General features: G+C 34.6%; 1 protein-coding gene across 4 annotated transcripts in view; it reads left to right on the top strand.

Moving 5' to 3' along the window:
* The window catches only part of Luzp2 (leucine zipper protein 2), a 471602-nt gene that overhangs the window by 191873 nt on the left and 264780 nt on the right, over window positions 1–14949 (top strand). For 3 of the 4 annotated variants that reach the window (XM_005328059.4, XM_021728306.3, XM_078046324.1), the window contains exons 2-4: window positions 1909–2026; window positions 5681–5751; window positions 11260–11341. In XM_005328059.4, coding sequence (XP_005328116.1) covers window positions 1909–2026; window positions 5681–5751; window positions 11260–11341 — 271 coding nt within the window. Of the gene's footprint in view, window positions 1–1908; window positions 2027–5680; window positions 5752–11259; window positions 11342–14949 lie in introns of those variants that run through there. The other variant, XM_078046325.1, reaches the window with a different exon arrangement.

Raw genomic sequence — 14949 nt, 5'->3', positions numbered from 1 at the left:
AGTGAATAGATATATCTGGGGCGTTAATAATCATCTGATTACTGACAAATTATTGTTTGTAAGTAAAAATCTCAAGATCAGAGAAAAGAAATATTGTATGTCTTAACAATGGTCCATTCCAGTTTCCTTTCAACAGGAAGACTGTGAAGAATGATAGACACTGGCATTTAGCAAATGAGAAAAAGAATTTTAGCAGAAAACTTTTCAAGACTCATTGCATTTATTGATTATTATTATGGTCCCTTGTGGATATAGCTTTTTATAATTCTGCAGAATAATTATAAAATTTATCAAATATCTCAGTAATAGAAATTTTATACATATATATTCAAATTCATTCTTTTTTGAGTTCAAAACTTTATATAAGTTACTCCATTTAATACATAAAGTATTGGATGAAGTCAATGTTAGATTTTATAGGAAAAAAAAAAGTAAAGGTTGGAGAGCAGGAGACATTTTTCTACATATTAGAAACTGAACTTCTCGGCCCATATTTCACTAAAAACACTATTTTTCCTATGACTTCTTTCTCAGTGTAGGACTGTTTCCAAGTGTACTACCTAAGCCCAAAACATGGCATCATTATAACCTAACTACCTTACACTCAACCCACAACACACACAGACAAAATAATTTTAAAAACAACCATCCTATCGATTTATTTTCCAATGTTTGGCTAGAATCAAACTAATCATCCCTTTTGTCTCAGCTTCTGGTCTCTTAAGGCCAGGGCCATTTTTTGCCTGGACTATTGCAATGCTAAGTTCTCTAAAGCACCGCACCAGGGGTTTCTCTGCCCCAATTCACTCTTAAGTTTGCAAATAGTGAAATTAAAGACCCTCATCTGATGGCTTTACTTTCCTAACAGTGCCCTAACTCCTAAACATCTTTTACAAGGCTTGCACATCCTTCTACTTTCTTCTATCATCAGCAAATCCACCGCCCCTCAATTAAGTCTCAAACCTTCTGAGATTTATTCACTTTTTAAGAAATTAAGCAAGTTTATTTTCATTAATATTTAGAAGTGCTTTCACTTTGCAGATGACTGATTTCCATTTGTCTTTTAAAATACATCCTACCTATTTCATATTGCTTTTTCCAGAAAGGATTTGAAGCTCTTCTATGTGTTCCAATTAATCACTGTGACTTTCCTTTATCAGGTGAAGTTTTAGATTGCACTGCAAATCACGTGTTTTCTATCCCCGTTTCCCACTCATCAAACAAACACACACATGCACACCCACACACACAAACATACACAAGCATGGACACTCATTCTTATTATCTTATTGAATAGGAATTATAGAGTAGTAACTTAATCTGTTGGGTAAATAATAAGTAGTAACTTAATCTTTTGGGTATAATTCCTGAATTTATTGACTGATAGTAGCTATATCAGCTATTTTTCTTAGACATGTTTGAAAGGGGGCACTTTTCAATGAGTTTTATTTCTTTATGAACTAGGAAAGAAACCAACACCCTGGGTTTATGTTCAGGCTTTACCCTTTATTCCCTCAGTCTCAAAACTCTTCTGTGTGTCTAACATATATCTCCAAATCACTACTCTCCTTATAAAATTTCAAGGATCTGAGGGGAAAAAAAAAAGGTTAGTGATATAATGAAAAATATCCATTTTGTTTTCCAAGAATTATCTGGTAAACTATGCTAAACTATGTTTATGCTTTATGTGTATAAAGAAATTTTGAAATATTGCATGGAAATTCTTTGGAGCCTAAATACCTCTCATTTAAAAAAAAACTTTTGAGATATTATTTTTTTCAAAAATTCTCTTCTATATGAAGTAATTAAGATTTTTATCTAGATTTTACTAAAATATGATGGTTCCTGATTATGACTGATGCGAAGTGGAGTGTTTGAGGGCTCTCACACCTTCTCTTTCTGTGTTAGACAGGACTATGAAGAGCTAGAAAAGCAGCTAAAAGAAGTATTTAAGGAGCGGAGCACCATCCTCCGTCAGCTGACAAAGACATCAAGAGAGCTTGATGGAATTAAAGTCAACCTTCAGGTGAGATGAGAACTAATTTGCTCAGCAGCAAAGAATGAGCAGTCCCATATTAATATGCATTTTAAAGCAGATTTTAATACCTTTTTGAGTTTGACCATGGTGGTTATTATTTATTATTATATAAGCTTTGAAATGAAATGCCATCTGAAATGCAGTCTAGGGATCTGAGGTGTGCAATTACAAAAAGAAGAAAATTGTGTGCTTGGTAAAACCATCAATTCCTCTCAGCTTCTAAGATCAGTTTGACCCTTATGTTTTTCATATTATAAAATGATGAAAAGTAATTAGACCAAGAGTTAAATGAATATAGGAATATTATCTAGAAGAGAATATTAAATTCCCCCTAGGAGAGCTCTGAAGAATCCTTAATAAACTTCATTACTGAAATGGGTAAATGCTTTAGAGAGGAGACTAAAAAATGTATTCATACAATGAAATCTCAATTACTAAAGTGGAAATAAAGTCTACTTCAGATAAGAAATACTTCTGACATACCTGTAATGTTTTAATATTGGACTTTAAGCAATGCATTTATTAAATACTTACTGTATACTAAGAATTTTGTGTATATTGCATGATGCAATACTCAGATCCATGAAGTGAATACTTTTATTGTGATTTCCTTGTTTCATACAAGCAATTGTGTTTACAGGAAAAAAAAAAAACACGTTATTTTGAATGTCACAAAAGAAGCCAAAGTTTAAATGCCAGAAATCCAGCTCTAGGTTCTTTCTATTTGTAACTGAATAAATCATGTAGAATTACCGTTGTCCACACTCTACTGCACAGTTTTCTATTCCCAGGGGATAATTATGATGCTATCTGCAACCAACAGAACTTGTTGAACTTGGTCAAAGTCCTGTTTTGGATATTCTTTCTAGAATTTCCAACATGAAAACTATACTAGGCTTATTAAGTCTTATTTTATAGATGAGAAAGCAGAGTTAAGGGGAAAAAAAAAGGAAGAAAGTAAGAACACAAAGATAATTGAGGGACAGAGCTGGTATTTAAACCCAGTGTTCAAGCTCCCGTTCCAGAGATTATGTGATGTCTAGAAAGAAGGAAAGAAAAAGAAAAAAACATCCATCCACAACCCAGTAGGACACAGAGGGAGGTAGCAGGATAATAGCAGTGTGCAATAATAGCACCATGCTGGAAATGTACACAGCACTAGGCAAACAATAACCAGGATGAAAGGGGGTGCAAATTGATTTTGAGTTTTGCAGGAACCAGTGCCTGAGATGTACTTTATGTAAGTGGAAATTTGCCAGGTGAATAAGACGGGGAAGAATCTTCAAGAAATCTGAACCTCTCAGAGTCATGGAACATCGGGCACATTGCAAATACTGCAAGCATGTGGTTAAATGACCAGGCGAGGTCAGTGTTCACAGAGCTCCCTGGACATTAAGTCCCTCTATAGAAGTCAAGGCATCTAATTACAGAAAATTGATTGAAATGTATATCTTCATGGAGTTACAGTTATTTATTTATTTATTTATTTATTTATTTATTTGAGCTACAGTTTTTGAAAAGTTAACAACTCTACTCTTACATGTAGCTGTGATTTTTAAAATGCTTTTGTTTATTTTGTGCCAGCCACTATGCAAGATGTTTTTCATCTTGCTAAATTCTTTTAACAAAATCTCCACAGCATTAAGAGCATCTTATAATCATTGTAAAATGAGGTAGCAAAGGTCACAGAGGCCACAGGAATTTCCTGAAATCATACATATAATAAATAGTATTCCAGGTTTCAGAATTACAAGTAAATGTATAGCCCATTGTACACAGCATTTTTCAAACATAAGCTGAAGGAACTTTGAAAGTTCAAGGATGAAAGTCCTGTTCATCTTTGTAACCATAGCACCTAGATGGGATGATAATATAGCACAATAAGTAAACATGTTTGCTAAATAGTTTTTATATAAACCATTAGTATCCTTATAGGGACAAGATTATTTTCATAGAGTTATACCCTGCTTCCCTGGATATTGCTGAGTAAATGACAATAAAGTACACCTCATTCTTCTAATTGGATTGGCCTTGCTGATCCCATCTGTGTACATATGCCTTCCATTTCTGCATCAGGTTTGTGGAATTATTTTGTTGTTTTTGTTGTTGTTTTGTTCTGTTTTATTTCGTTTTTTTTTTTTTGAGGGGTTTGAAGAGTGCTGAGAATCTAAAAAAAAAAGAAATGGAAAAGAAAAATTGCCAAGTATAATTCCCTGACCTTTTACTCATGCTTTTCTTCTGATCCATATTATAAAAGTTGATCAATAGAGTAGTAAGCATATTTTATTGTACTTATTCTCTCAATGCTTTCACATGTCTACTTAAATTCTTTGAGTCAGATTACTTTTTAAAATAGGCTGCTTAGAAATTTCATCTTTAGCGTACAAATAAGGAGGTCAAAATGTTGATTTTGTGAACTGCCCCAAGTCAACAACCATGATGGACTTTGATCAGTAAATCTCACAAATTATGACATTTTTTTCCATTTGAATTCCTCATCCTGCTTTCCTTGTATTTTATGTGAAGCTACTCTTCCCAGGTAGACAGAACACTGTTTCTTGTCTGCTTCCAAATGAATACCCCAGTCAGTCTTTTTAGGGAGGAGATTTTTCAAGCACAGTTTATCCCACTACATCTTAATAATAATAATTATCATACTATATTCATGTTCTCTTTTAGGCATGAGATTGAAAAATGGGTGAAGGCAGGCACAAGTCTTTGCATAATTCATGATAGATATTTATTAAATAAATATTAAGAAAACAAAGCATTTTCCTTTTGCTATTATTATTTCTCTACCTGTCAAAGCTGCTATATAAACAATTGTATTTCCTTTTCATTTGAAATTTTAATGTCAAGAATGACAGGTTACTCTCTTAAATAGTTTATTGAGTATATTAGGGAAGGTTTAATATGACAGTGTCCCTAATGAGAAAAAGCTTGGGGATCTTTTCTACTTCAATTGATGGCCTCAGAATCCTGAATTTGTTAGAGTATATAATCTCTAATGACTGAGATAGTGTGTATCTGTTTGTGATATATATATATATATATATATATATATATATACAGTATTTTTTTTCTTTTTTTAAATACCCTATCTGTAGGGATCATTTACAATTTTACATGGCCCTATGTTTTTGTGGATCCTAATACATTACTGACAAATAATAACAGGACAAGACCAAACAGGCATGTGCCTTTTGACTGCTTTTATCTTTAATTGTGTTATTTCCTGACTTACACAGACAGGCTTTCTGTGTCTCCTTGTATTTTTTAAAACTTTGCCAGAGCTAGTTTAACATGCCCTCAGAGAACACAGTAAAACTTCAAAGAAAGTGTAGAAGATATATTTTATATTAACTTAGAAAAAGACCTAGATTTTTGTAGAGTATTTTCTCCTCTAACAAGCCTCTCAAAGCTGAGTCTAAGCTTACCCCTCTGACTCAGTGTGTGATATGCACTGGAAAGTGTCACAGACTTCTGTATGGATCTTTAGAGCTAGGAGGACCATTAGGGCCTCCTTTTTACGTTTCTGTCACAGGTCAAAAGTGCAGTCATACCATGTATGAGGTAGACTAAAGGAAAGTGAGCCTCGGTGTTTCACTAAATAAGACTTCCTTTTCCCACTTTTCTTGTCAGTCTTTAAAAAGTGATGAGCAATCTGCCAAAACTGATGTTCAGAAGCTTCTGGAATTAGGCCAGAAACAAAGGTAAGACTGTGTTTGTTTTTTTTGTTTTTGTTTTGTAATTTTCCCCTACATTCTTACATTCTTTTTGATGTTCCATCAAAGTATATCTGGAAATTTACTAAAATTCAGGAATGTATTTATCTTCTTAACTTTACTTTCATATGTGTGTGTGTGTGTGTGTGTGTGTGTGTGTGTTGTGTATAATTCACTGGGGAATTCTTGCTTCAGTGTAGATTCTTATACAGTAGATCTGAGGTGGGGCTTGAAATTTTGTATTTCTAAGGAGTTCCTTAGTGATGGTAATGTTGTTCCTTATCTGCATATCATGGTTTGAATGATAATGATCTGTAACACTGTTCTTTAAGCACCGATAGAACATGAAAAGTCTGCCCATCACTACATAGAATGGATGCTATTTATCACAATGAATCATGAAGAAAAGGGTCAAAACTTGATCTTCACATGCCTGTAATCTCAGTGGCTCAGAAGGCTGAGCTATGAGGATCGCACATTCAAAGCCAGTCTCTGCAATTTAGCAAGGTCCTAAGCACAACTCAAGGAGAACCTGTCTAAAAATAAAATACAAAAAGGGTAAGAGATATGGCTCAGTGGTAAAGTGCCCTCTGAAGTACAACAATAACAACACAAAAAAGGAGTAGGCTTTGAGCATGTGGTTCAGTGGTTAAGTGGGTTCGATCACTGGAACAGAAACAAAAACAAAAACCAACCAGCACCTGGATATCATGGGTACAATGTATGGTGGTGTGGTAAGGAAGAGGGCAAATATGTTAACAACAAAATTGCCATTGTTATGATATTATTAATGTTGTTTGCTTATTTTATTTTTTACAAGCCATATGATTTTAAATTTTATTATAAATGAGGAATTTTAAGCTAGAAGCAATCAAATATTTACTATTCATTTTCTAGAATGTTTTCTAGATTCTTTGTATACAATTGTACTATATTCTCACAACTACCTTTTTAGTAGATATTATTATTCCCAAGAAATTGTTGCTCAGTGTTTAAGTCAATATTTGAGGACTATCATAGTTGGATGTTGAATTTAAAATCCATTCTCTTACTCGACAGCCATATCTTTCCACACTAGGTCACTAATCACAAAGTGAAAAGCTCTTCACAATCATGATAGCGTTGTCCCTTTTAAATCTTGTCAGACTCTGTCACGTACACTGACCTTGCCTCTTGACCCAGAAATTTTTCACTGGAGTTCATTTGGATGGAGTAAATGACACCTGTTAAAATATTAAATTAAGTGTCATGTATTGGCTTTCATTATTTGCAATGACATTTACTATTTATTTAACATGAAATTCTCTTCAAAGTCCAATATCAAAAAAGGTTGAGTAAAATATTTATTTGAGCATGTTTTCAAAAATTACCTCATTTTAAATGATTTTATTGGTTTAAAGTACAATACCTTTTAAAAAATATCTTTAGTTGTACATGGACACGATAACTTTATTTTATTTATTTTTATTTGATGCTGAGGATTGAACCCAGTGCCTCACATGTAGTAGGTAAAGGCTCTACCACTGAGCTACAACCCTAGCCCCAAATGCATTACTTTTTAAAACACTTATGCTCAATATTCTACAAGTATTAGTGGCTCATAAATTTAGTGATGCAGAATTAAACACTTTGAATATAGAATACTATTCAAACATAAAACCAAGGAATTGTGTTTTTGTGACAAGATTGTTGAACATGGAGGAAAATCCAGGTATAGAAAGACAAATACCACTTGATCTCACTGTTATGTGTAATCTAAAAATGTTGATCTCATAGAAGTGGAGAACAGAATGTTGATTATTGTAGCTGAGATGGTTGAGGGGGAGCACGGGGGAATGTTGGTCAAAGTGTACATTGTCAGCTAAATAAGAATAGGTTCGAGATCTATTGTACCGTATAATGAATGTAGTGAACAATATTTTGAAAAATATTAAAAAAAGGAAAAATAACTGATCAAGATACCAAGATGTGCAGAAAATGATACTTCTATGGAGTATTTCATGATAGGGAAGCAGAAAAATGTTAAACAAAACATAATAACAGAAGCTACCTCCAAACAATGGATATATAGCACCAGTCAGAGGTTGCAGTGACTGAGGAAGACAGATTGAGGCTGAGCAGTTGAGAAAATAAATCTGTTTGCAAGACCTGGTACCACAATTAAAAGCTTTTAAATTTTGATTCATTGCAATCACCATCAGAGTAAATCACAATAATAAATAAATAATAAGAAATAAATAACTCATTTTAGGTAGCTCTGGGAAACATGATATTATTAAAGAAATATTTGAGGGAAATTACTCTACTAACATTGTTTAGGGCTGAAAGAAAGAATTGTGACGGGTGAAGAAAAAAACAGTTTAGAGAGAGGGACATTGAGGAGTAGGTAGGAGAAGGCCCCAGAATGTCAGAAAGGTTATCTTGAAAAGAAAAATGGAATAAAGCATTTTATTTTCTATGACTATTGGTGGAATGAAGATTCCTGGAAGACAGTAGGTATACTCGAGGATTTCAGAGCAGTGTTCTCTGAAATGTAAAAGAATGGCTGTGACCGCAGCAGGTTCTTCATCTGTGATGCTATTGCAATACAAGCTCAAAAATCACGTGAAAAATGTGCTGTGCCATAGAGTGAGGTGTGTAAACATGTTCTTATATTTATAATTGGGGATGGAAGAGGTATGAACCAAGTGCTCTAAAAAGATTATGTAATATCAAATTCTATGTTAACACATATCAACATTGAATAATCTGTCATGGGTGCCCCTGGAGCCATCATTCCCTTAGAATTAGAGCTTTGGTTCAGCATCAAATAGGGAACTAGAACAGCTAGAAATAGTTGGTCAAACCCCACTGGGTGGAGGAAAGTAGAGTAGAAGCAAGTCTGGAATCACTTCCCACAAGGGATAAAATGCAAGTCAGGAATCCTCCCCCAATGGGGCATAAAGTGATAGTCTGTGAGGCAGAAGTGTTAGGCCACCTAAAGCCCAGGAGCAGTGAGCAGGTGAAGGAAGGCATCAGAAAGGAAGGTAGAAAAGTATATGGAGAGATTTGAAAAATTAAAGACACACTTCTCCAGGCTGTCCAAGCTCCTTGTCATGAAATATGTAGAATTTACTAATGTCTACAGTTTTTGTTAACAGATATTCCTGTTTGTTTTTTATGGTTTCCTAAATTGCATGTATATATCACAGTGAGGGAGGTTTCTTTTTTTTTGGGGGGGGTAGGGATACTGGAGATTTAACCCAGGTGCCCTTTACCATTGAGCCACATCCCCAGTACCATTTATTTGTTTATTTATTTATTTGTTTATTTATTTAGAGACAGGGTGTCGCTAAGTGGTTAGGGCTTTGCAAAATTGCTGAGTCTCGCCTTGAGTATGCCGTGCTTCTTCTCAGCCTCCCACGCTGCTGGAATTACAGACACGTGCCATCTTGCCCAGCTTGTATGGTAGATGTGTTTATAACAAATATATCTTATGAACTAATTTGTTTTAAATGTTTATATATGATTTTAAAATGAAAGTGATTGAAATAACATGTTAAAATAATAACTATTTAACACATTATTATAATTTTTAGCTGAAAATATAGTTTTATTATATATCATTCAGGTTTTTATTAAGATTTGAGTACTCAGTTCAACATTTACGTCCTCACTTCCCTCCTCCCTTCCTTCCATCTTCGTTCCTTCCTTCTTGTTCCTTAATAGATATAGTGTAGTGACTCTAGAGTTCTAGCACAAAGTTTCGGAATACAATTCTACCACCTTTCTATACATCAGTTCAATCTGTAATATGATACCATAGTTTGATTGAGGCTTATAACAATGCCTTGCACATTACAGGCCTACAGTATGTATGTATATTTATATCATATTATATCATGTTTTTATGTATATGTTTATATGTATATAATGTATAGACACACGTATAATATATATATGTGTGTGTGTGTGTGTGTACATACACACATATATATATATATATATATAAAATGCCTTGAATACTATTACTAAAAAATATTGACTATAATAATGAAATCCTAGCTTTAAGTGTCGATAGGTGGAGCAAATCTGACAAATGAAGTCAAGTGAAGCCTGTAATGGCAGCTGCAATGAAAAATATGCTCTAAGCAAAGGATAGTAAAGCATATATACATAAATTATATATCCTTAGTCAAGCATATATAAATAAATCGTCTTGGAACCAAAGTGACTATAACTATGTTATAACTTGTCCTGTATATATTTGCATTGCCAAAGAACGTCCAATTTCATTTCAATAAACATACAGAGCTATTTCAAACACTAGAAATTTAAATGAGGATCTAGGAGTTCTTAGAGCAAGAAATCTGGGAGCATTATTAAGTACTACTAAATGAAAGAGTAGCTTGTGGTTGTGTGAGACATGGTGCTCAAGGATGAACAGGGGATAGCATTGTGCTTGTGACAATGATTTAACATTTATTGACTAATTCTTTCCAGGGTATTATTTTGAGAATTTCGTTTACTTTTTTCATCTAAACCTAACCACAAGCCTATAATATAGTCGTATCATTGTGCCCATTTTATGGATGACGAAACTAGTTCTGAAAGGTGTTTGTCCAAGTGACCAGAGCTAGATTGTTGGCACTTGATCGGAAATTTCAAACTGGTTTGGGTGCTGACAGCACTAAAAAAGCTTTCTGTTTGTTGCTGCTATTAATTTGATGTTTATTTCTCTAACCAAAAGTGGTGTGTCCCCCACCACTAAACCTCACTTAATATTTGGAAGTCATAGCTTGAGTGACAAAATCAAAACACACCAACACAATTCATTAGACTTCTATGGCTACATTCTAGTCCTTAAGAGGAATGTACATTTAGGGAAATATTTCTATTTTATTAAAGTACACAGGGTACATATGTACTTATATCTTGAGATGAAGTTGGTATGAATGTATAGTCATGCATTTCCTTTATTTTGCCCATTAAAGAAAGTAGCACTCCATTCAGAATTGTCTCTTTTTACTTTATTTTTGTAAAAAGTCTTAGGCCTAATAGAAGATGTCTAAAGCACAGCACTATAGAATTAATCAATTAGAGGCATCAGAAGGGAGTGGTGATTTTATCCTATCAGAAAGTTTGTGGTGACTTTTCCTAACCAGCATGTTCACAACCTGGCATGCTGTCAGTAAAATTAGCTTTTCAACTCAAATTAATATATTGATTTGGTTTAACACATTATGTAGCTCACTGATGATTCACACAGTGGGATTCTCATAAAACATAATAACAAGGCAATTTTCTTGAAATACAGCTTACTTTTAGCATTTGCATAGGAGAGAAAACCTTTTATTTCCATATTTAGATATATTCTATTTGTGTAACTATAGTATTATACAGTTCTGGTTATCTGTTTCCTAGATGTGGGTAGATTGCAAACCTCTGTTTAGAATGTACATAGAAAATAATGGAATTATGTTATATCTCCTTTTTGCTATTTTCTACAAAAACTAGAGAAGAAATGAAGTCTCTCCAGGAGGCCCTACAAAATCAACTTAAAGAGACATCTGAGAAAGCAGAGAAACACCAGGCTACTGTAAGTGTGTTCTTCTTTGTCCCTTTGCTTTAATGAGTGAAACTGATATTTTCTTTTTTTCAAAACCACTATGGAAAAATATACTATATAAAGTCAAAATAAAAATACTACAAAGAAGCTTCAGTCATTATGATTGGATGAATACTTGATCATCATTTATTCCAAGAAAATATTACTGTTATATTTGATTCTTGGGGGACAACTTTTAATCTTCTTTTATAGATAATAATCCAAGGGACAGAATTCAGCAAACACCCTAGTTCAGACTCCACAACAACAGCTTTTGGATTTGAGAGTGAAACTGACTTTGAAGTATTACAGTATCCAGATTCTTAACTAATACCCCACACCCACTGAAAGAAATCTCTGAGGCAGGCCCATAACTACTGCCTGCTTAATCAATTCTGTAAGTCATTCATCTGATATATGCCAAAGCTTAAAGGTTAAGTTAGTCTCCAGATCTTTTTCTCTCAAAATGATGTTCCCTTGACTCCCACATTTCTGCTCCTGAAACTACTATAGGAGGAAGGTGCTTCTGAGCAATTCTGAAAGGGAAAGTCCTATCTTCTTGCTGACCCACCTATGCACCACTTATAGGGATTGAGCCCTATGCATTTTTCCAGGACCTCAGCCTATTCTACAAGGTAGTATTCTCATAGACTATATGGTGTTTAATAAATGCTAAGAGATCTGAAACTACTATTGAAAGAAAGTTTATTTTTTACGACTCCTGAGAGGAATAGCAACCTGTAAGGAAGATGGGTTATGAGGCAAAGGGAAACTGTGGGCAGGAGACTTGATTATAGTTTCTGAGGCAATGCGATGGTGAGGCAGAGTAGGGAGGTTTAGGATTGCCAGTCTGAATTATTTCCATAGTCTCTGTGACATGCAAGCTTTCACAAGTTGTGGGTACCTAACTCTGAGGTGATTAGAGTGGGAATCTAGTGGCCCAAAATGTGAAAGCCCAAGAAAATGGATAGTTGAAACTGCTTTTTTCTGGATTGATGGTTTTGCATTTGGAAAAAAAAAAAAAAGTGATCCTAGGAGGAAGACTTCCATCAGACTCTAATGAGGAGGGTAGGTAGATAAGGCAGACTAACTCAAGCATATCATGGGATTGTTCAGAACAAGGTGGAGTCCAGCTCATGAGTGTAGGACCAAACTTTACCTGGACAAACCATATGATAAAGCATCAACCTTACAGAAATTAGAAATATGGTTATTGTAGAATCTCCATTCTAGGTCAGTTATCTGGAATCCCAGGTCCTCTAAACACCCATCCAGCCTTGTATTTGCAAGGTTTCTTTAAACAACCTTGATTAGATTGGAGTTTTGCTTCTGAAATTCAGCTCATTCTGTCACCTGAGACACCTGATCCCTGGGAATAGTGTTTCTCATAAAGATTGTTGATGTACCTAGAAACAGAATTGTTTCCTTTTAAAGACTTACTGTTATCGGTTCTTCCCAGCAGTAAGGACAGACATATTGGTCCTTCCATGTTATGTTAACATTCACTGCTTATTTGTAATAAGGCTTAGTGATTGGTTCTATGTAGAACAAATGTTACATTAAAAAATAGACAAGTTTCTATCATTGAAGATGTGCTTATTTGTAAATAGCGTATTGCTTGTTTGGAAAAATAAACCAGTGTACAGTATTTTTCTATTGTACTTTTGAAAAACATTTGGTCTCATTATTTCTGTTTTAGCTGAAGAATTGTATTACATTTAGAAATTAACACACATACACACACAAAATAGACAAGTTTTCAGCATCTGCATGATGATCTGACCTCTCCACACCTAATCAAATTACTGAACAGTGCCGCAGTCTGGCTGGGCACAATTCACAAGTCACTTGTCAAGCAGAAATGAACTTTATTTTTAGAACACACACAACACATCACAAGAGCTCTTCAGGAATTCCCTCAGAGCCCAACTGCCACCACTGGCTTCCCAGGAGCCTCTCAACCCCCGACTCCTCCTGTTCTTGAGGCCGATTGGCTGAGTTGCATGGGCAGAGCCAAAAGAATCCCCCAATGAGCAGCTCCATGGTCTGAAAGGGCGGGGAAACAGCTCAATGAGCATCACCACAGAGGAGCCAATCATCTGGCAGCTGGAAGTTTGCTGGGGCCACAGTGAGCCAATCAGCTGGAAGTTTGCTGGGGCCTCTTCGGCTGTGGCTCTCAACAGAACAGTTCAAATTGCAATTCTATTTATGCCTTGATCAATCATATTTAATCTGGACTTATCTGATCCATATATAATTTGAAAACAAATGACAGCAGTAAGAACAGAAGTGCTCACCATGTACTATTTTCTCATATCCTCAAAACAAAGCCACATTAGGTTTTAATTTGTTGATGTTGTGATGTTTTGTTCTTTACTGAAAAGTAAAGAACTCAAAAAAGGCAAATCTGTAGCTTGCATTTCCATAGCTAGTATTCAGAGAATAAAAAAATTCTAGTATATTATGTTCACCAAGGTTCAAAATGAATAGAGTTGTAACTTTTGAAAGATCATAAGCCCAAGTTATACTATCCAATTGTGGAAAATGACAAAGAGTGCTCAATTGGGAAGCAACAGAGAGACAGGACAGGCTGTGTCACCAATTCTTCCTCTCAACAGGCTTGCAATGCCATCATTATGGGTCATCATCAATACTTCAGGGTTCGTCTCCTTCACTCCACTATTGTACTAAACCAGAAACTCTGCAGACCCTCAACTAGGCTTGCATTTCAGAATATGTATGTTCTGAGTTCAAATTCCTAGTGGGCTAATTACTATGGAAACTTGGACAAATTATTTAACTTCTGCAAGTTTGCTTTTTGATCCAATTTAGGAGGTGAGTATCATTAAGATAACAAAGATAATTCCCCCAAAATTATATATGACATGTAGTACATAGTAGACATTAAACTAATACCATTCCCATACCTTTCTTGAAGTTAACAAAGGTACACATCTGTTCCTTCAACTTTTGACAAAATTGAAGCAAATATGCATTACTAGAGCAACAAGTCCCAGCAGAAATAAAAAATCACAAGTGGCAACTCCAAATAGAGTCATTCCTGAGATTATCCAAGGTACAAATGTAAAGAAACTGCTTGTATTGTATTGGGTCTTTGACAGGAGAAGACATAAAAGGAGAAACTATCATGGAGAAAAAAAAAATGCCAGATTTAATTTCTAGAGCTTCAAAGTTAGATTTTTTTTTAAGTAGGAGCCATTCCTTTTGCAGTACTCTACCCCTAAAAGATTGTCAACTTGGAGCATTCTGGGACAAGAGGCTGAAAAATATCTTCACATATGATATAGCATAACATATGCTGGGACGTTATTAACATCCCAGTAGAGTGAACATCAGACAAAAAGTAAACTATCCAATACAAAGAAAAAATTTCTAATTGGCCCAAATTCCAATAGACTAGAAGTTACAGTAAATTAAAAGATGTTAAATTTACCAACACTATAATTTTTTGTTGTTGTTGTTGTTTTTCTTTTCTTTCTTTCTTTCTTTTTTCAGTCCTGGGTATTAAATTCAAGGCTTCATGTATGAGAACATTTAAGGCCAGAGCTCTACCACTGAGTAACACCTAACCCCATGAT

The sequence above is a fragment of the Ictidomys tridecemlineatus genome, chromosome 4 (assembly GCF_052094955.1).
Source record: "Ictidomys tridecemlineatus isolate mIctTri1 chromosome 4, mIctTri1.hap1, whole genome shotgun sequence".
NCBI lineage: Eukaryota > Metazoa > Chordata > Mammalia > Rodentia > Sciuridae > Ictidomys > Ictidomys tridecemlineatus.
Note: the sequence above shows the minus strand (reverse complement) of the source record. Positions and strands in the feature narration are given on the sequence as shown.